General features: G+C 39.1%; 1 protein-coding gene across 4 annotated transcripts in view; it reads left to right on the top strand.

Moving 5' to 3' along the window:
• LOC131230285 (uncharacterized) overlaps positions 1 to 22,014 on the top strand; it is a 62,462-nt gene that overhangs the window by 17,692 nt on the left and 22,756 nt on the right. For all 4 annotated transcript variants that reach the window (XR_009163970.1, XM_058226126.1, XM_058226125.1 and 1 more), the window contains exon 5: positions 15,294 to 15,329. Coding sequence is in view for 3 of the 4 variants with exons in the window: in XM_058226126.1 (XP_058082109.1) it covers positions 15,294 to 15,329 (36 nt within the window). In the remaining variant the exon portion in view is untranslated. The remainder of the gene's footprint in view (positions 1 to 15,293; positions 15,330 to 22,014) is intronic.

Raw genomic sequence — 22,014 nt, 5'->3', positions numbered from 1 at the left:
AGTGAATCTCATGGGATTTTTCCCCCACTCACCAGTTTTGCTTTTCAACATATGGTATAATATATCTTTTTCATCTTATGAACCCAAGTTTTACATGCATGACCTGATCATCTCAAGTTAGGGCTGAAATCAAGGTCTGCTGAAACAGTTATGGCTGTTATGTAATGGTACCCTTTATGAGCGTTTCATGGGTGAAATGGCACTCCCGTAAAAAATAACACTGTAATGGCCATTACAGTCTAGCGTGGTGACTTTGCAACGTAACGACCAACAAGAAGAATAAGAAAAAAGGTACTTCGCCAGAGATGCCTTTCTTCTTCTTCCTTCCCTCTCTCTCTCTCTCTCTCTCTCTCTCTCTCTCTCTCTCTCTTTCTTTGTGCGTGTGTCTTGTGCATGTGTACATACGTGTTGTTATTTTTATACTTTCCTATTTTGTTATACGCGTTACCGGAATATGCATAGTTTCTATCTCTACATGTGTGTCTTCTTCACACGGTATTAGAGCTTGGATCTGATCCAAGTTGTTCATCTCGAGCCTGTAACTCCGACTGTCTTCTTCTCCACCCGTGGTGATTCTCCATCTAAAATCCATATGAAATTTGGAGATCTGCTCTTGTTTGAAAGCCATCCGCACTGATCAGCCCTGAACCTGGTTGAGGCTCATCTCCAATGACCCCCCGTCAAAGCCCCGAGCCTCGTTGTAGCCTCATCTCCAGCAGTGGCCTCTGTTCGAATTCGGTCCATCCCATCTCCATCGTCGACTCTGACAACCTTGTCGATCTACCAGCTGTTGAAACCAGGGTGTCCCGTATCCGTTACGATACGGCCGTATCGGTCGATACGTAATAGTAACGGCCGACACCGTTACGCGATACGGGGTCGAAACGGGCATCCCCCCGATTCTGCGACCGTAACGGCTGTTACGCGCCTAAAGAAAATAGGAAAAAAAAAAAACCATACCTTTTTTTTTTTCTTTCTTTTCTTCTTCTTCTTCTTCTTCCTCTTCTTCTTCTTCTCGGACTGCTGCGGCTGCGGCCCTGCTGCGGGCCTTCTTCTTCTTCCCTCTCTCTCTCTCTCTCTCTCTCTCTCCCTCCCTCTTCTTTCCCTCTTTTTCTTTTCGGTTTCCCTCTCTCCCTTCTTTTTCATTTGGTATTGGAAAAAGAAATCGGAAGCGGATTGGCTGGTGTACCACACACCAGCTATATAGCTGCTGTATGTACGTGTCATGCTAAGACGAGCGCTGACACTCCTCGAGCTCTGAGTTGTACGAACGGTTCAAAGGAGATCAAAGTTACATGGGCTCCACAGTGATGTATTTATTATATCTACACCGTTCATCTATTTTTAGAGATCATTTTAGAGCATTACCCAAAAAATGAATCATATCCAAAGATCGTCTGGACCACACCAAAAATAGCAGCGGAGATAATGATTTTCACCGTTAAACAATTCGTAGGGCCCACCATAACGTTTATTTTCCATCCAATCTGTTCATAAGGTCAAAAAGACCTGAATGAAAGGGAAAAACAAATTTCATATTGATCCAAAACTTCTGTGATCCCAAAAAGGGTTTCAATGGTAGACGTTCAATCCCCCACTGCTTTTTACAGTGTGGTCCACTTGATAATTAGATCTGTATTATTTTTCGTGTCAAGCCTTAAGACGAGCTCGTCAAATGAATGGATGGTTTAGATATAACACATACCTCATGATCAGACCCAAAGGACTTGCTGACGTCAATACAGCGGCTATATAGCTGGTGTGAGGTACACCAGCCAATCCACTTCCAAAGAAATCGGACTGCGTAAGAGTTACACAACACGCTTTTATGCAAGAGTTAATAAAAGGTCCACGTGCCGTGTGGGCCCCACCATGATGTATATATTTTATCCATGCTGTCCATTCATTTTGCCACATCATTTTAGGTCATGATCCAAAAAATTAGTAAGATCCAAATCTCAGGTGGACCACACCATAGGAAACAGTGGTAATAGAATGCTCACCATTAAAAATTTCTTAGGGTCCACTGTAATGTTTATTTTCCATCTAACCTGTTAATTGGGTCACATTGACGTGGATGAAGGGAAACCACACATGTCAGCTTGATCTAAAACTTTTGTAGCCCCCAATAAATTTTTAATGGTGGACATTTAATTATTGTTGTTTCTTATGGTGCAGTCCACCTGAGCTTTGGATCTGCCTCATTTTTGGGCTCATGCCCTAAAATTATTTGGCAAAATGGATGGACGGTGTGGATATAACACATTCATCACGGGTGGGGCCCAAAAAATTTGACACGTGTGCTACACTTCACAATCTGAGTCCCGCCTAATTTGGGCCCTTAAAAAATTGTACACGAGACATGTATTAACTTAAAATTTACCAATTAAATTATAGACTGTAATTGCTAACTCACAATGCCAAAATCAAATTGTTTGAATAGTTTTAATTGTTAATTTGTGGACGCTTATTTTTTAAAGTAGGGCCTTTTGATTTTTTTTTTTTTTTCATGCTTCACTATCCAATAAATGTCCACCAATTCATAAGCGGGATAATGTCAATAAATTGCATGAATTTGAGGCTGATTTGGGGCATGGATTGGTCCTCCAAGTCAGCCCCAAATTGGCAACGCCATCTACTTTAATTTAATTTCATTTTTTTAAAGAACTATTGGGAGAAATGATATCAAATTGTTAAATATATAAATTAGATATTTAGAAAATTAAATATATGAATTTTGTAGTCAAATTTAGGTTATCTAGTTCATAAATTCATTAGACAATCCGATACAACTTCTCACCAAAGAGTGGACCGTTACATCACCATAAACATGTTCCAATTTATAAATGAATGCATATTTGGAATGCTTAGAATATTCCGGATTTAATCCATTTTTTTTTTTTTTATATTTTTTTGGCAAAAAAAAATAAAATTGCACCGTTACGAGCCGTTACGCCTCCGTCTCGCTGTTACACCCCCATATCTGTATCGATATTGGAGGGCACTGTTACGCCAATCGGTATAGAAACAACAGATTGCAGCACCCATTGTTTCAAACCCCCCCTAGATTAGGTGTTGAAATTCCTCAAATCTGATACCTTCCAATCTGCTTCCACACCTTCTCCAACAATCTCCATCTTTGTCACTGCTACCTGAGCATCTCTCGCAACCACATCTCAGATCGAGGATCCACCTCCAACAATCGTTTGTTGTTCGTGTTAGCATTGTGCCTGATAGACAATGGCCATCATCGCACGCCTGCTGTCCAACCGCAAACATTTGACGGCTGCACACCTAGTGTTCAGCCCTGCTGCTGTTCCTGCTCTCGGTGTCGTCGCTGTTGGCTTTTTGTGCATCCTTGGCCCCATTTCTGATGAAATTTGTTGTAACATTAAGAAACGATCTTCAGATATGATCCATTAAATCCAGACCATCTGGTCAATCGAGTCACAAGTAGTTGTGACTGTCTACCCTTAGATCTTGTTGTTTATCGGATCAAGCTTCTTCCGCCCAGATCCAGCAGATTCATTATCAGAACCTCTTCCCAACTTCTCCACCTCCGATGGGATCTCCATTAGCGCATCGACATCTACTTCGTCGATCATCATCAATCTGTTGTTTCTATTATTACTCAGGATTATTGGCGCTCCTTCCCAATTCATCACTCTCAGCTTGGAGTTGCTACAGTCCATGCTCTCTTAGGGGTTGTTTGGCACCATGGATTTGAGGGGATTTCAAATCCCTTGGTTGTTTGGCACAATAAAGTAACCAGGGGTTTCAAATCCACGTTGAGAGCTTGGATTACATCTAAAATCCTTCCAAGAGTTGCATGTGTAACATGTATGTCACCGGACTATCATTCTATTGGGCACATGGGCCACTAGTGATGTCACAAAACAATTAGATTATCAGTTGCATCACTATAATTACTTTAAAATGATTATCAGCACCGTCCAAACATCGTCCATGTAAATCAACAGTTTAAAATTGTTGGTTAGTCACTTGGACATGATTTTGTGCTTGTGGCCCATCCAAGATTTGTAATTTCATCATTTTCGGGCAAAGTATATATTTCAGCGGGCTTATTGCAACCATTGTGTTAAACACTACGTACGTTCACTAATTAGAGATATTAAATTTGATTTAGTAATTAAATTTAAGCCCTTGTAAATATGCCATGCATAACTCCTTTTGGATTAAAGTTGATTCCCAATCCAAGGTGCCAAACACAATAGGAGGATTTCAAATCCAGGGGGTTTCAAATCTAGGGCTTCCAAATACACGCTCCCAAACAGGCCCTTTGTCTTGCCCATCCTCTGGTTTTACTACTTTTTCAGGTAATACTGTTTCTCCTTCCTGGCTAGTCGATTCCGGTGCTTCACATCACATGACGGCCAATGAGTCTTTTTAAACCATTGTCAATCATTTTGTGACTCCATTTGTACCGTAGATATTTCAAGTTGGTTCTATCACCAGTAAAATCTTGAACGTTTTTTATGTTTACCATGTTTCCTCCCTTACCATAAACTTACTTTCTGTCGGTCAAATTACTTGTTCTAATTGTAATGTTGTCTTCTCTCCTGTCGGTTGTTATGTGCGGGATTGGCAATTTAGGAAGGGGATTGGGCCTGGGAATTAAGTTGGAGACCTCTACTTTCTGGACTATTTGCATATGGATGCTTCATTTGCACATCTGTCTATGCTACAAATACTTTTGGTACTCCATCTCTATGGCATCATCGTTTAGGTCATATTTCTTCTTGATTGCAATTTCTATTGTCTCGTGGTAGTCCTGGTTCTTTTTTCTTGGCAAAATTTCAGTAATGTCTGAGACAAGGTGTCCCGTATCGATATCGGTTGGCGTAACGGTGCCCTCCGAAACCGATACAGATACGGGGGCGTAACGGCGATACGGGGGCGTAACGGGCCGTAACGGTGCAAAATTTTTTTTTGCTAAAAAAATATGAAAAAGTATGGATTAAATCCGGAATATTCTAAGCATTCCAAATATGCATTCATTTATAAATTGGAACATGTTTATGGTGATGTAACGGTCCACTCTTTGGTAAGAAGTTGTATCGGACTGTCTAATAAATTTATGAACCAGATAACCTGAATTTGACTACAAAATTTATATATTTAATTTTCTAAATATTTAATTTAGATACTTAACAACTTGATATCATATCTCCCAATAGTTCTTTAAAAAAATGAAATTAAATTCAAGTAGATGGCGTTGCCAATTTGGGGCTGACTTGGAGGACCAATCTATACACCAAATCGGCCTCAAATTCATGCAATTTATTGTCATTATCCCACTTATGAATTGGTGGACATTTATTGGATAGTGAATCATGAAAAAAAATCAAAAGACCCTATTTAAAAAAATAAAAGTCCACAAATTAACAATTAAAACTATTCAAACAATTTGATTTTGGCATTGTGAGTTAGCAATTGCAGTTCATAATTTAATTGCTAAATTTTAAGTTAATATATGTCTCGTGTACAATTTTTTAAGGCTCGAATTAGGCGGGACTTAGATTGTGAAGTGTACCACACGTGTCAAAGTTTTTTGGGCCCCACCCGTGATGAATGTGTTATATCCACACCGTCCATCCATTTTGCCAAATAATTTTAGAGCATGAGCCCAAAAATGAGGCACATCCAAAGCTCAGGTGGACTGCACCATAAGAAACAACACTAATTAAACGTTCACCGTTAAAAATTTATTGGGGGCTACAAAAGTTTTAGATCAAGCTGACGTGTGTGTTTTCTCTTTATCCACGTCAGTGTGACCCAATTAATAGGTTAGATTGAAAATAAACATTACAATGGACCTTAAGAAATTTTTAACGGTGAGCATTTTATAACCACTGTTTCCTATGGTGTGGTCCACATGAGATTTGGATATTATTAATTTTTTAGATCCTAATGTAAAATGACGTGGCAAAATGGATGGACGACATGGATAAAATATATACATCATGGTGGGGCCCACTCAGGTCTGATCAAATCAGATTGGATGGAAAATAAACGTTACCGTGGGCCCTTCGATTTGTTTTACGGTGAAAATATTATCTCCGCTACTATTTTTGGTGTGGTCCAGATGATCCTTGGATATAATTCATTTTTTGGGTAGTGCTCTAAAATGATCTCTGAAAATAGATGAACGGTGTAGATGTAATAAATACATCACTGTGGAGCCCATATAACTTTGATCTCCTTTGAGCCGTTCGTACAACTCGGAGCTCGAGAGTGTCAGCGCTCGTCTTAGCGTGACACGTACCCCTGGCTGGTGCGCGGTACGCCTGGAAAAAAAAAAAAACAGAGAGAGGGAAACCAAAAAGAAAAGAGGGAAAGAAGAGAGAAGAAAAAAGAGGGAAAGAAGAGGAAAAGAAGAGAGAGAGAGAGAGAGAGAGAGAGAGAGAGAGAGAGAGAGAGAGAGAGAAGAAGAAGAAGAAGAGGAAGAAGGCCGCAGCCGCAGCCGTAGCCGCAGCCTCAACCTCAGCCGGAGCCGGGGCTGCAGCCGCAGAAGAAGAAGAAGAAGAAGAAGAGGAAGAAGAAGAAGAAGAAGAAAGTGAAGAAGAAGAAGAAAATAAAGGAAAACAAGTATGTTTTTTTTTTTTAAAAAAAAAAAGCCCCGTAAGGCCGTAACAGCTGTTACGGGTCAGTAATGGCTGTTGCGTGTACAGAATATGGACTCGGCTGATACGACCCCGAAACGCGTAACGGGTACCACCGTTACCGTTACGTATTGGCCGTTATTGGCCGTTACGGCCAATACGTAACCGTTTTGGGACACCTTGGTCTGAGATTGAATCATGTAAACTTGCCATAAATCATGCTTTACGTTTTAGCCATAGTGACTCTATTTACTCTCCTATGTTTGATCTTGTCCATACTGATGTTTGGGGACCCGCTTCTATTGCTTTAAAAGGAGGATCTCGTTACTATGTTTCCTTTTTTGATGATCATACTCGATATACATGGGTGTTTTTCATGTGTAGTCGTACTGAACTTTATGACGCATTTGTTAAAATTTATACCTATGTTAAAGTTCAATTCTCTACTAAAATTAAAGCAATACACTCTGACTTTGGAGGTGAATATATTGGTGGGAAATTTCAAAATTTCCTTTTTGATTCAGCATCAGAAGTCTTGCCCGTAATACCCCAGAGCAAAATAGTGTCAGCTAAGTGTGAAAATCACCACATTCTGAAAACTGCTCGGGCTCTTCTTGTTTACCTTTGTTCCAAAAGCTTTATGGCTAGAAGCTATTTGCTGCTGTTTATTTGATTAATACCATGCCTTCGTCCATCTTGTTTGGAGATTTACCTTTTGAACGATTGTTCTTTCAAACTCCAGATTATCTCTCTTCGAATTTTCGGATGAACTTGTTTTATCTTGTTACCGGCTTCTGAAAACGATAAATTGTCTGCCGAATTTGTTAAATGTTACTTTTTGGGCTATTTGGAAAATCAGAAAGGGTATAGATGTTATGATCCAGTAGCTAAAACACTTTGTATTTCACAGAATGTTGTTTTTTTTTTTTTTTAGAACATCTTCCCTTTCATTCTATAGCAAAAGAAATTGACTTCTCTATTGGCATTTCATTTCTTCCTTTTTTGGAAGATTCTTCTCTCTAAGATATCATTTGTAGGCCTTTATTTTTATTTTTATTTTTAAAATTTTTTTTTTTTTTACAACCAGTCAGTAGATGATCCAACTCTTGCCCATGATATGTCTTCGGCCTTTGGACCTATTGATCATGCACATTTTGCTTGCTATGAAACCTTCATATCTCTGTATTGTGCATTTCTTACCTTTGTTCATTCCTATTCTGAGCCTCAGTCTTATAAGAAAGCTGCCAACAACCTGAGTGGCAATAGGCTATGATAGAAGAACTTGATGCTCTTGCCCAAGTGCAAGCATAGGAACATCTTCCTCTTTCTCAAGGGAAACATCCCATTGGTTGTTATTGAGTGTATGAAATCAAAACCAAAGCAGATGGAAGTATTGAATGTTATAAAGCTTGTCTTGTACCTAAGGGCTACAATCAGCAGTTTGGCATTGACTTTGTTGAAACTTTTGCTCATGTTCCTCATATGACAACAGTTTGGACTTTGATTTTTATAATTGCAATTTGCAATTCGTCAGTGGCCTTTATATTAACTTGATGTAAAAAAATGCCTTTCTTAATGAGGATCTTCAAGAAGTGTTTATGCAGTTACCACGTGGAGTTTCTGATCTTGAATATCGTGTGTATTGACTGCAAAGTGCTTTGTATGGATTGAAACAAGCTTTTCGTGCTTGGTTTGAGAAGTCTAGCTCAACAATCTTGGTAGCAGACTTCTAGCAGAGTACTCATGATCTGGCTTTGTTTGTTTCCATCACTCTTAAAGGAAGAGCTGTTCTGTTGCCATTTGTTGATGATATGATTATTTTTGGTGGTGATGAAGCTACTATTCATATGATCAAACAACATCTTAGTCAACTCTTTGTCATAAAAGATCTTGGCTTCTTGCATTATTTTCTAAGTTTAGAAGTTTCTTATTCCCCCTAGGGCTATTTACTTTCTCAAATAAAATATGCTACTGATCATGTTTCTCGAGCACAATTGACAAATGATACAAAGCACATTGACACCAACTGAGATCAATACCTAACTTAGCTTTATGGATGGAGAACTCTTTCCATATCCAACCCTTTATAGACAGCTTCTTGGTGGATTAATTTACTTAACAATTTCTCGACCAGACATTGCTTATGCTATTCATTTGGTTAGCCAATTTTTGAGTACTCCTCACTTTGTTTATCTAGCAACTGTGTTGCGCATAATTCAATGTGTTTGAGATACTCTTGATCGGGCCCTCTTCTTCTAATCAACTTCCTCTTGAGCTTCAAGCATATTTAGATTCTAATTTTGCTGGCACTATCTTTGATCGAAAGTCTACTATAGGCTTTTGTATATTTCTTGGAGATTCTCTTCTTTCCTAGAGAAGTATGAAGCAACAATGTCATTCCCAATCCACACTAAGGTAGAGTATGGGGCTATGGCACAAACCACTACTGAGATTGTTTGGCTGTGCTAGTTACTAGTCGACTTATGCGTGCATCTTGACACACCTACCCCCCTTGCACTATGATAATAAGAGTGCCTTCCAAATTGCACGCAATCCAAAATTTCATGAACCACCAAGCATATTGAAGTGGATTGTCATTTCGATCATCACGGGCATCTGGTAGGCACAATTTCACTTTTGTATGCATCATCCTCAAAACAGCTTGCCAACTTCTTCACGAAGACATAATGTTTTCTACTCCAAAATTTCAATGTGATTATTTTTATACTTTCCTATTTTATTATACGCATTTTATTCGCGGTATGTTTTTGTTTTGTTTTGTTTTTTTTTTTTTTTGAGAGAGGTGGTATGTTTTTGTATTTATACCCACTCATTCTTAATGGAATACGCACAATTTCTATCTCCATCTGTTTGCCTTCACACTTTCTTCTTCTTCTTCTGACACGACATGGACTAGGTTTCTTCTTCTTCTTCTTCTTTCTCCTCCTCCCATGCAAGGCTGGAGCTAAATCCGGGCTATCCTGCAATGAACCTAGTGGCACCATTTTCTGCCCAACCAGGATCAAATATGCTGCTGAAATCTGCACTCCCCCTCCGCCGCCGTTCTCTCTTACTCTAGTCAAAGTCAAAATCAGCAACATGGCGTCATATGAGCCATATTTTAAAAAGAGAAGTCTTAAATCCATCAGGCTAGACCATAAGTTAACGTCCAACCAACAACTAACTTAAAACCTTTCATATGTATTCGTCATCCAACCTATCCAATTGGTTGGCCCGATTATGAGGATCACCTTTTCAAAAAGTCAGCAACATCCACTCATTGAGTGGACTGCGCTTGTGTTTGGCTATTTGTCAAGGGCTAGACATTGTTTTATATGGTGTGGCTCACTTGATGAGCAGATAGGGCTGAATTTTGCACTAGGCGATCTTCATGGTGGGGCCAACCTATTTCAAGGGTTTGATGTCAAATGCACTTAGTAGCTTGGAAGTTATCATCTAGGTGGACTGTAACTTGTGGTCCAACTGGTTGGACTTGAGACTTCTTTTCAAAAAAGGGGATGTTTGATACTCTGGTGAAAAGGGGATGTTTGATACTCTGGTGGCATATGACGCTTGATATAGTTGCACTTAGAAAATTACACACATGGCATATATTAAGTCAAATTACCAATTAAATTATGGGACCCATTCTTGCCATGTCACAATCCCAAAATCAAATTGTTTGAATGATCCCATCCATTGATTTTTGGATACTTATTTTTTGAAATAGTATCATTGGATATTTTTCATTCTTCACTATCTAATAAATGTCCACCAATTTGATAGTCGGATGATGAAATAAACATAATTTTGGGCCAACTACATTAGTGGGATGAGTGCCATAGATTGCATGAATTTGTGGCCGATTTGGGGCATCGAGTGGTCTCTCAAATTGGTGATATTATTAATATGAATTTAATTTCAATTTTTCTAGAAATTTATTGGGGGAAATGATGTTAAATGGTGAGGGATAGGCAATAGTGGATGGGTGCCATGGCTTGCATGAATTTGGGGCCAATTTGGGAGCATTTAAGTGGCCTCTCAAATAGGCGACACTATACATCCGAATTTAATTTTAATATTTTTTCTTATAATTACTTGGGGAGAGTGATGTCAAATGCGTAGGGATATACATTAGTGGGATTAGTGCCACACATTACATGAATTTCGGGCTTGGTCCCCTAAATCGGTGACATTATTCATCCGAGTTTAATTAATTAATTTTTTCTTATTTATTTATTTATTATTATTATTATTTTTTTTTTGGGAGGGGTTGCAAAAATGATGTCAAATGCTTAGGGATGTGCATTAGTCGGATTAGTGCTATATTACTTGCATGGATTTTGATCCAATTTGGGATCAATCTAAGCCTATCAGGTTAATAAAATCATTAGACAGGTTGGGACAACATTCTTACTAAAGAGTGGACCGTTACACCATCATAAATACGTTCGGAATCATAATGAACACATATTTGGAATCCTCTAAATATTTGAGATTTTTTCCATACTTTATCAGAGTTTTTTGGTGAGAAAAAAGACCATTACGTAGGTGTAATGACTGTAATGGTCGTCATGCATAACAACAATGGTGGGGATAGTTATGCCCTCAATTACATTCAAGGTATCCCGTATCGGTATCTGTTGGCGTAACGGTGCCCTCCAATATCGATACGGATATGGGGGTGCAACGGCGAGATGGGGGCGTAATGGCCTGTAACAGTGCAAATTTTTTTTTTTGCCAAAAAAATATGAAAAAATATGGATTAAATCCGGAATATTCTAAGCATTCCAAATATGCATTCATTTATAAATTGGAACATGTTTATGGTGGTGTAACGGTCCACTCTTTGGTGAGAAGTATTGGACTGTCTGATGAATTTATGAACCAGATAACCTGAATTTGACTACAAAATTCATATATTTAATTTTCTAAATATCTAATTTATATACTTAACAATTTGATATCATTTCTCCCAATAGTTCTTTAAAAAAATGAAATTAAATTCAAGTAGATGGCGTTGCCAATTTGGGGCTGACTTGGAGGACCAATCCATGCCCCAAATCAGCCTCAAATTCATGCAATTTATTGGCATTATCCCGCTTATGAATTGGTGGACATTTATTGGATAGTGAATCATGAAAAAAAATAAATCAAAAGGCCCTATTTTAAAAAATAAGTGTCCACAAATTAACAATTAAAACTATTCAAACAATTTGATTTTAGCATTGTGAGTTAGTAAATGTCTCGTGTACAATTGGTAAATTTTAAGTTAATAAATGTCTCGTGTACAATTTTTTAAGGGCCCGAATTAGGCGGGACTCGGATTGTGAAGTATAGCACACGAGTGTCAAATTTATTAGGCCCTACCCATGATGAATGTGTTATATCCACACCGTCCATCCATTTTGCCAAATAATTTTAGGGCATGAGCCCAAAAATGAGGCAGATCCAAAGCTCAGGTGGACCGCACCATAAGAAACAACAATAATTAAACGTCCACCATTAAAAATTTATTGGGGGCTACAAAAGTTTTAGATCAAGCTGACATGTGTGTTTTCCCTTCATACACATCAGTGTGACCCAATGAACAGGTTAGATGGAAAATAAACATTACAGTGGACCCTAAGAAATTTTTAATGGTGAGCATTCTATAACCACTGTTTCTTATGGTGTGGTCTACCTGAGATTTGGATCTTACTAATTTTTTGCATCATGACCTAAAGTGATGTGGCAAAATGGATGGACGGCATGGATAAAATATATACATCATGGTGGGGCCCACGCGGCATGTGGACCTTTTATTAACTCGTGCGTAAAAGCGTGTTGCATAACTCGTATGCAGTCCGATTTCTTTAGAAGCGGATTGGCTGGTGTACCTCACACCATCTATATAGCAGCTGTATTGACGTCAGCAAGTCCTGTGGGTCTGATCATGAGGTATGTGTTATATCTAAACTGTCCATTCATTTGACGAGCTCGTCTTAAGGCTTGACATGAAAAATAATACAGATCTAATTATCAAGTGGACCACACTGTAAAAAGCAGTGGGGGGATTGAACGTCTACCATTGAAACCCTTTTTGGGATCACAGAAGTTTTGGATCAATATGAAATTTGTTTTTCCTCTTCATTCAGGTCTTTTTGACCTTATGAACAGATTGGATGGAAAATAAACATTATGGTGGGCCCTACGAATTGTTTAACGGTGAAAATCATTATCTCCACTGCTATTTTTGGTGTGATCCAGACGATCTTTGGATATGATTCATTTTTTAGGTAATGCTCTAAAATGATCTCTAAAAATAGATGAACGGTGTAGATATAATAAATAGATCACTGTGGAGCCCATGTAACTTTGATCTCCTTTGAACTGTTCGTACAACTCGGAGCTCGAGGAGTGTCAGCGCTTGTCTTAGCATGATGTGTACCTACAACAACTATATAGCTGGTGTGTGGTACACTAGCCAATCTGCTTCCGATTTCTTTTTCCGATGCCAAATGAAAAAGAAGGGAGAGAGGGAAACCGAAAAGAAAAAGAGAGAGAGAGAGAGAGAGAGAGAGAGAGAGAGAGAGAGAGAGAGAGAGAGAGAGAGAGAGAAGAAGAAGAAGAAGAAGGCTTGCAGCAGGGCCGTAGCCGTAGCGGTTCGAGAAGAAGAAGAAGAGGAAGAAGAAGGAGAAGAAGAAGAAAAGATAGAAAAAAATGGTATTTTTTTTTCCTAGTTTCTTTAGGACCGTAACAGCCGTTACGGGGGGTGCCCGTTTCGACCCTGTATCGTGTAACGGTGTCGGCCGTTACCGTTACGTATCGCCTGATACGGCCGTATCGTAACGGATACGGGGCACCCTGGTTATATTACAACACACTATGGCCAAAATCCAGATTGTTGGTTCCATATCATGTGTTCTTGTGCTTTGTCCTTTATAGTCCCACTCCTCTATCACAGAGAGTCGTATATTTGTGAGTAGCATTAGATATTTCCATAAAGCATCTAGGCGTAAACATTGGATTGTCTTATGCTTCTTGTAGCTCCTTATGAATGGTTCTTTCAAGTAATGGAGTCTCTTTCAAACTTCATTCGGTAACTTGATGAAGTCCTTTAGTTTGTTCAAACCAGCTTACCCTTTTACTTGTCAGGTCACCGTATTCATGTTCTCACTATCATTTCATCTTATCTAAGGTTTCATTTCTCAGAACCTGAACGTCCACGTCTTCTCCATTTCAGTGAGTCCATGGGTCAAATTGTTTTGTGATGATTAATTATCCAACATATAGCTACAAAAAGTGTGAAGCAAATTGGGAATAGATTCGGGTGTGTGAGAGGAGAAGCGCCTGTTTCAAAACTTTAGCAAGCATAAATGGCTAGGAAGCGGTGTGGGAGCATGAGTCAAAATGTGATCTGAAGTGGGAGTGACAGCCAGTTTAAAGGATCTTGCTATTCCAGCATTGAGCTGGGCTGTTCTCTGGTTTTGCTCAAGAGCAGTGTTTTAAATATCGACGATATCGGCCAATATATCCCACGATATATCTTATATCCTACTTGTGTGATACAAAACACACAAGTAGTGGGATATATCCCACATGTTCGATCCGGTGATCATTTAAAAATAAAAAATAAAATTTCGATCTTTTTTTTTTTTTGTAAATCATGTTAAATCAGTGTCAAATTTTTACAAATCCATGATTTTTCATGTTTCGTATGGAAAATCATGGATTAGGAGCTTCGATTTCGAGATTTAGAGAAGGACGGAGTTGCGGAAAATTGAAAAAAAATAAAAAATTTCCCAATTTCTCGCTAATCGATTGCAATTTTTGTGCCCACACATAAAATCAAACATATAACCGAATCTAGTGATTCTTCTTTTGCTTTTGAATGTATTGCTAATGTTTCCACACGTCTTCCTACATTTATAAATAATATAATATACTTGCATCAATTCAGCTAAACAACGCATAGATTAGGACTCCATACAAAGAAAACCTATTATGTGCACTTGTTTTTTGTAGTTTTTTGATTTGTAAGTGTGTATTGATGTCTTTTTTAACAATCACTGAAATTTCATTAAAAAATTCGACCAATTTCCAATGTTTCCCCATGTTTCCAACAACAGCGATACGTTACGCGATACGACCGATATATCCCATGCGGTAACCGATACATATCTGTATCCCAAGGGTGCGATACGTAACACGATACCGATATTTTGAACACTGCTCAAGGGTTCTCCCTCTCTGAAAATGCTTTTCATGTCCCTGGTTCCTTTTGGTGAGAAAAATGAAGTGTTATTTCCCGATGCCTTTACTATTCCCACTGCAATATTCTGAAGGTTCGACTTTGTAAGCATATTGATTTTAACCTCTATAAAGGAATTAGTCATTGATTTTAACCACTTGCGGCCATCTTCCTAAAATTATCTCAATGAATTCATAGGCAGAAGCAAATGACACTAATCACCCCTGCTTAGATAGTGACTTCTGTGCAGTGGGTGTGAATTTCGACCACTCTTCTGTGCTGATTGCTATTTATCATTTCATATTTTGCGAGAATGAAAAGGAAGAGACTCATTATATTATGGAAAACATATTATGTGGGATTTATAGTTTCAAGTTTGACTGTTGCATTCTGTCAGTTCCTAGGCCAATGGGGTAATGCCTCTCTTGTTTGTGCAGAATGGTTCTTTGCTTGAGGAAGTACGTGGTCTAAAGGTACACTAATGTCATCCTTTTGTATCTCAGAGCCTAATTTATTCTCCTTGCCAAATCCCGTAGTTATTTCTCAACTTTCTATTTTATGGTTCTGGTCATTGCATGTATGCTGTTGTTGATTGTTGGTAACCTGTGCATGTGAGTCTCACTTTGTTTGCCGTGACTCAGGCACACCACGACTACATCTTTCTGTTTCTGAAAGATTCTTAGCAGTAGTACAGCTGGAAAATTTCTCTGTTTATTATGGTAATATAGAAAAGGTCTTAGCAGGGATTTCAGGTTCCTGTGGATTGATATAGTTGTTCTTCATTGTCTATTATGTATCAGAAATAGTATGGTCTTGAGAGTTGTTTATAGCAGGTTTTATTTTATTTTATTTTTAAACGATGTCGGTCAAGCCAGTTTTGAGTAGTCAAAAGCCTTTAGTACTTGGTTTATGAAACGTTCTTATTCTTAGTTGCGAGTTGGTTACTAGTTTTCTTATGAAGGATTAATTTATAAAGTTAACTAGAGAATGCGTTATTGTTTGAACGAGACCAAGACCTATGAACACAACGACTCAGGGGTTGGCTTTCTTCGGTGAGTATTCTGGAGAATAGATTCCAACTACTCCTAATGCCATCTCTTTCATACTAAGTCTCCTTATTCCATTGCTCATTATTTTTCATATAATCTCAGCAAGTTGAGTGGCCGCCCAATGATTCTACAAAAATATGATTGAAGTGTAGCTTGCCAGGCAAATGCAGCCTCTAATCCTTACTTCAAAAATATGATTAACGAGGTGCGGCCAATGTTTTAAATATCGTTGATATCGGACGATACATCCCACGATATATCTTGTATCTCACCTGTGCGATGCGAAATGCACAGGTAGTGCTGATATATCTCACATGTTCGATCCGGTGAGCATTTTCAATTTCCAATCCATTTTTTTGTTGAAATTATATTAAATTAGTGTCAAATGTTTACAAATCCATTGATTCTTCATGTTTTGCATGAAAAATCATGGAATTGGAGCTTTGATTTCAATATCCATTGGTTCTTCATGTTCTCCATGTTTTTTTTTTTTTTCAAAATTTTCCGTCAACCAGCTCTCAATTGAGACTAATTTTGAAGTATTTAGGAGTATTTGATGAAATGATCATCACAATTTGGAAAAAGTTGTGGAAAATTTGAAAATTTCCCAGTTTCTCCCAAATTGCTTGCAATGTTGCACTCCAAACATGAAATCAAGCATGTATGAGGGTTGATCTACTGATTTGTTAAGTCTTTGTTAATTTTCATAAAATAACAATTATTTTTAATTAAAAATTTAAAAAATATTAAAACATTAGGCTTTTTTTTTTTCCCCGAATTTTCCCTTTAACCAACCGTCAATTGAGACTAATTTTGAATTATTTATGAGTGTTTAATAGAGCTTGGCATCGAGTCGAGTCGGACCGAGTTAAGGCTGACTTGACTCTATCTAGTTTTGAAATAGGCCTGACCCGAACTCGACTCGGTACTGTGTCCAACATTCTTGAACCGATCCAAATTCGGGCCTGGATTGGACTAATCCGGACCGAGTCCGACCTGGTAAAAAGTACCGAGTCGGTTCGAGTTGGCATCGATTCGGATTGAGAGATGAGGGAGGGAGTGGAGAGGAGAGAGAGAGAGGAGGACGATGGTGAATCCGGTGATGGTGTTTAGTGGCTGCCGGGCTTGGAAGAGGGTGGGAGAGAGAGAGAGAGAGAGAGAGAGAGAGAGAGAGAGAGAGGAGGGTGGTGATGGTGGTGGGTGGTTGCCGGGCTTGGAAGAGGATGAGGATGAGGGAGGAAGAGAGTGTTTGGGATCGGGTTGGGATGGGGTCGGGTGCGTCGTATAGGGTTGGAGATATTTAAAAATCAGGGTTTTTATTATATATATATATATACCCGAATATGAGTCAAGTCGACTTCGGATCGAGTCGAGTCTAACTGGATCGAGTTACTGGGTAACTCGAGCTAGACTTGGTTTGAGTTCGGATTGGGTGAAGCCTACTCGGTTCAGATTGACTCACCCATTCAGTTCGGGTTGAGTCCGACGAGTCGAGTTAGGCAAGTCGAGTCGGTTCCTGCCCAGCTTTAGTGCTTGATGGAATGATCATCACATTTACTCTAAATGGTATGCATTCAATTTGAATATAGTGGCATTAGTTCAGTTAGACAACGCATAGCTCAGGACCCTATACAAAGGAAACCTATTATGTGCACTTCTTTTTTGAGATGTTATGATTTATAAGTGTGTATTAAGGTATTTTTTTAACAATCCCTGAAGTTTCATTGAAAAATTCAACCATGTTCCCTATGTTTCACAAAAAGTGTGATAAATTACTCGATGCAAACGATATATCCAGTGCGATAACCGATACATATCTGTATCCCAAGGATGCGATACGTAACACGATACCAATATTTTGAAAACTGGGTGTGGCTTGCCGAGCCCGGCATGAAGCCTCCTATGCCACATGAGATTCTTGGGGTCTACCTCGATCAGGACTACGAGGAGATGGGGGCTTGGGTATGTGCAATCAAGCCAAATTGAGTGCAATACGGGGTGACGGTAATGTGTGATGGGGGGACAGGACCTACGAAAATGTCAATTATCAATTTCATGGTGTACGGTAGAGGGTAGCCCATTTTCCTCAAATCTATTGATGCATCTGACAAAATAAAAGATCACAAATACATATATGAGCTCCTAGTGGAAGTATTTAACGATGTTGGGCCCTAGAATGTCATCCAAGTTGTCACGGACAATGACAGTGCGTTCGTTATGGCGGGGAAGAAATTGATGAGGAGGTATCATCTTTATTGGACCCCGTGTGCGACACACTGCATTGATTTAATGCTCAAGGCGATAGGCCAGGGGGATTCTGTCAGGAAAACCATTGATGATGTGAGAAAAGTGATGAACTTCATATATAATCACTCATGGTTGTTGGCTGTGATGCACGAGTGTTGTGGAGGGGACATCATTGGACCGGGTGTGACATGGTTCGCCACGAACATCATTGCACTTGACATCTTGTACAGGCACCGTGCGGGTCTCAGAAATTTATTTAGATCCGAGAAATACTTAAAGAGTGGAACCAGAGGAAGACCGAGGGTGTAAAGAAGGTTTCGAAAACGGTTTTGTCTGATTCCTTCTGGGATGGAGAAAGGCTATGCAGGAAGAACTTCAATCTCTTCAAGAAAATCAGACTTGGGACATGGTCCGTTGTCCTTCTCATGTCAAGCTAATTGGGTGTAAGTGGGTTTTTTCTGTGAAACTTCGGCCTGATGGGTTCGTGGACCGTTATAAGGCTCACTTGGTTGCCCTTGGTGATCGCTAGGAGTATGGGGTTGACTATGACGAGACCTTTGCTCCTGTCGCTAAAATGACAACTGTGCGTACTATTATTGCCATCACAGCCTCTCAGGGATGGTCCCTTTGCCAGATGGATGTGAAGAACGTATTTCTTCACAGTGATTAACAGGAAGATGTTTACATGACACCTCCTCCTGGCCTCTGCTCGTCATCAACGTCGAATGTGTGTAAGCTGAAGCGCTTTCTGTATGGTTTGAAACAGGCTCCCTAGGCTTGGTTTGATAAGTTCCGGGCTACCTTATTTCGATTTTCTTTCATCCAAAGCCAGTATGATTCTTCGTTGTTTCTTCGAACGACTTTTGTTGGTATCGTTCTTCTTCTAGTTTATGTCGACGATATTGTCATCACTGGGACTGATTCTGCCCTCATTGATCAACTCAAGCAACATCTTCATGATTCATTCCATATAAAGGATCTTGGTCCTCTCCGGTATTTTCTCGGTTTGGAGGTTCAGTCCGATTCCTCTGGGGTTTTCTTGCATCAGCATAAATACACGGAGGACTTGATTTCCTTGTCTGGTTGACAGGACTCCTCTTCAGTGGATACCCCTTTGGAAGTAAATGTCAAGTATCGACGTGAGGAGGGGGATCTCCTTCCTGATCCCATGGTGTTTCGACAGTTGGTAGTCTCAATTATCTCACTATTACACGGCCTGACATCTCCTTTGCTGTCCAGCAAGTTAGTCAATTTCTGCAATATCCTCGCCACCTTCATCTTGCCCCAGTCCGCCGAATTATTTGATATCTTCAGGGTTCCTCTCACCGTGGCTTGTTCTTCTCTACTAGTACTCCTCTTCGCCTTGTAGCTTTTAGTGATGCTGATTGGGCAGAATGTCCTAGTACTCGCCGGTCTGTCACCGGGTGGTGTATGTTTCTTGGTGATTCACTTATCTCTTGGAAGAGTAAGAAACAGGATCGTGTTTCCAAATCTTCAACCAAGTCCGAGTACCGTGCCATGTCGACAGCCTGTTCGGAGATTATGTGGCTCCGTGACTTACTTGCTGAAATAGGTTTTCCTCAGTCTATTCCCACTCCTCTTCATGTTGATAATACGAGTGCTATTCAGATCGCTACCGATCCCGTCTATCATGAGCGTACCAAACATATCGAAGTGGACTACCATTTTATTCGGGAAGCTGTTGATACTCGGGTTATCTCTCTTCCACATGTCTCAAGCGACCTTCAGATAGCGGACGTCTTCACCAAAGCTATGACACGACTACGTCATCAATTTCTTGTTGGCAAATTGATGCTTCTTGATCGACCAACATCAATTTGAGGGGAGATGTTAGTAGGATAGACAACAAACCTACCATATATTATTGTACCATATATTGCTGTAATTAAGGGCTGTAATTAGGGGATATAGATGTTGCTGTTATGCTGTAATTAAGGGCTGTAATTAGGGGATATAGATGTTGTAATTAGGGGATATAGATGCTGCTGTTATGCAGTAATTGAGGGCTGTAATTAGGGGATATTGATGCTGTAATTAGGGGATATAGATGCTGCTGTAATTAGGAGATATTATGCTGTAATTAGGGGATATAGATGCTGCTGTTATGCTGTAATTAAGGGCTGTAATTAGGGGATATAGATGCTGCTGTTATGCTGTAATTAAGGGTTGTAATTAGGGGATATAGATGCTGTTGTTATGCTGTAATTAAGGGATATATTGTAAGTAGGGAAAATGATTTCTATATAAGAAAAGGACCACTCGATTGAGGGTCATTGAGCAAATCTGACAATAAATAGGGCTCATTTCTCACTGTTTTGGGACGGAAAAAAAATAGGTAACAAAAACGAAAAATCTTCTTCTTTTCAAGCTATTGGCATTGTCTTTCATATAGTATATTTTAGCTTATTCAATTCTCTTCTCAAGCCTTGCTAAAATCAAATAGAGAGTGGCATATACTCAACTTGAGAATAGAGGACCAAATTTGAAAGCTTATAGGGATTTTCTTTTTTAAAAATTATCTATCCCTAGATCCTTCTTGGCTGTGCATACATTGAATTATCTTAATATGAGAAAAGAAGGGATTGTTGCATCTATCAAAGCTTCATCTTCAAAGGCTTTATTGAAATCTTCGCTTCGACTCACGTCTTTAAGAAGATACATTCTCATATGGAAAATTGTTTTTTCTTTGGGTTGAATGAAATTGCCCAAAAAAATCTCATTAGGTTGAGAAGTGATAAGCCTGTTAAAATCACTTGAGGTTAGTTGTGATAGCCTGTGAAAATCATAAATTGTAAGAGGTTGTTAAGGTAACTGTAAGAGGTTGTTACGGTTAACCTGTGAAAACCTTTGTTATAGTGGAAAGTAGTGTTCATAATATCGATACTATTGGCTGACCCTAGTAGGGCCTCTCTTTCTAGAAGAAGAAGAAGCTGACACAACTACATAAAAAGAATAACAATTATATATACACATCGTTGATTGCCGCCAAGATATAAGAAAAATGAAATCTACACAGCTAATTAAGGAGAACTATCTTATTACCTTTGGTGTTGCTCGCATCTGTACTCCTAAGCAAGTGCGCACCCAATGCCTCTGGTTGTGAATCCTTGTGCTTATTTCTTCGCTAATAGAAAAAAAAACACTAATGGTTAGGAAATAATTTAGATAAAATATAAAGTACAAACACTTCATTATATTATCCATACCTTGATTGAATTTCCTTCAATAAATATCATATTGTTACGTGCTTAGAAAATACAAACAATTCAGTAGATTCTCCTTGATCGATTTCTTTTCTTTGTTTCCTCGACAACAACATTGATGTCTTCAAGTCCATTGAATATCAGCTCATCAACAATTGCTAATGAGGTGAGATCAGGTCCTGCATTAGCATCAGTTACAGCCTTGAATAGTTCCGATAGAAGGCATGTCTCTTCTTTTACAACTTTTTTTGTTGGAACCTCCAAGACCACGTGCCAGTCAGAAATTTTTGGATCTCTGGAGTAGAAAACTTGCAAGGCATGTTCTGTAAGAATGAACGGCTTATCACCCACTTTGTTTGAACTTTAAAGACTAGACAAATTTACTAATCTCAGATTCGCTTCAACATCAAAAGAAACACTATGATGCGTCACCTTCACCCAATCATACTTAAATAGGACGAGCTTGTACCCTGTTCGGTACTCCAATTAGGTAATTCTATGGAGGACTTCGTAGTAAGGCTGATTTTCATCCACTGTATTCCCATCCTTGTAGTAGATCGGAAGGTGGTCATACCCTTTGTCATAACCCCATCGATGGCTAGCGATACGAAATCCCTCAGAAGGCCCTTGGAAATACA

The sequence above is a fragment of the Magnolia sinica genome, chromosome 17 (assembly GCF_029962835.1).
Source record: "Magnolia sinica isolate HGM2019 chromosome 17, MsV1, whole genome shotgun sequence".
Classification (NCBI taxonomy): Eukaryota; Viridiplantae; Streptophyta; class Magnoliopsida; order Magnoliales; family Magnoliaceae; genus Magnolia; species Magnolia sinica.
Note: the sequence above shows the minus strand (reverse complement) of the source record. Positions and strands in the feature narration are given on the sequence as shown.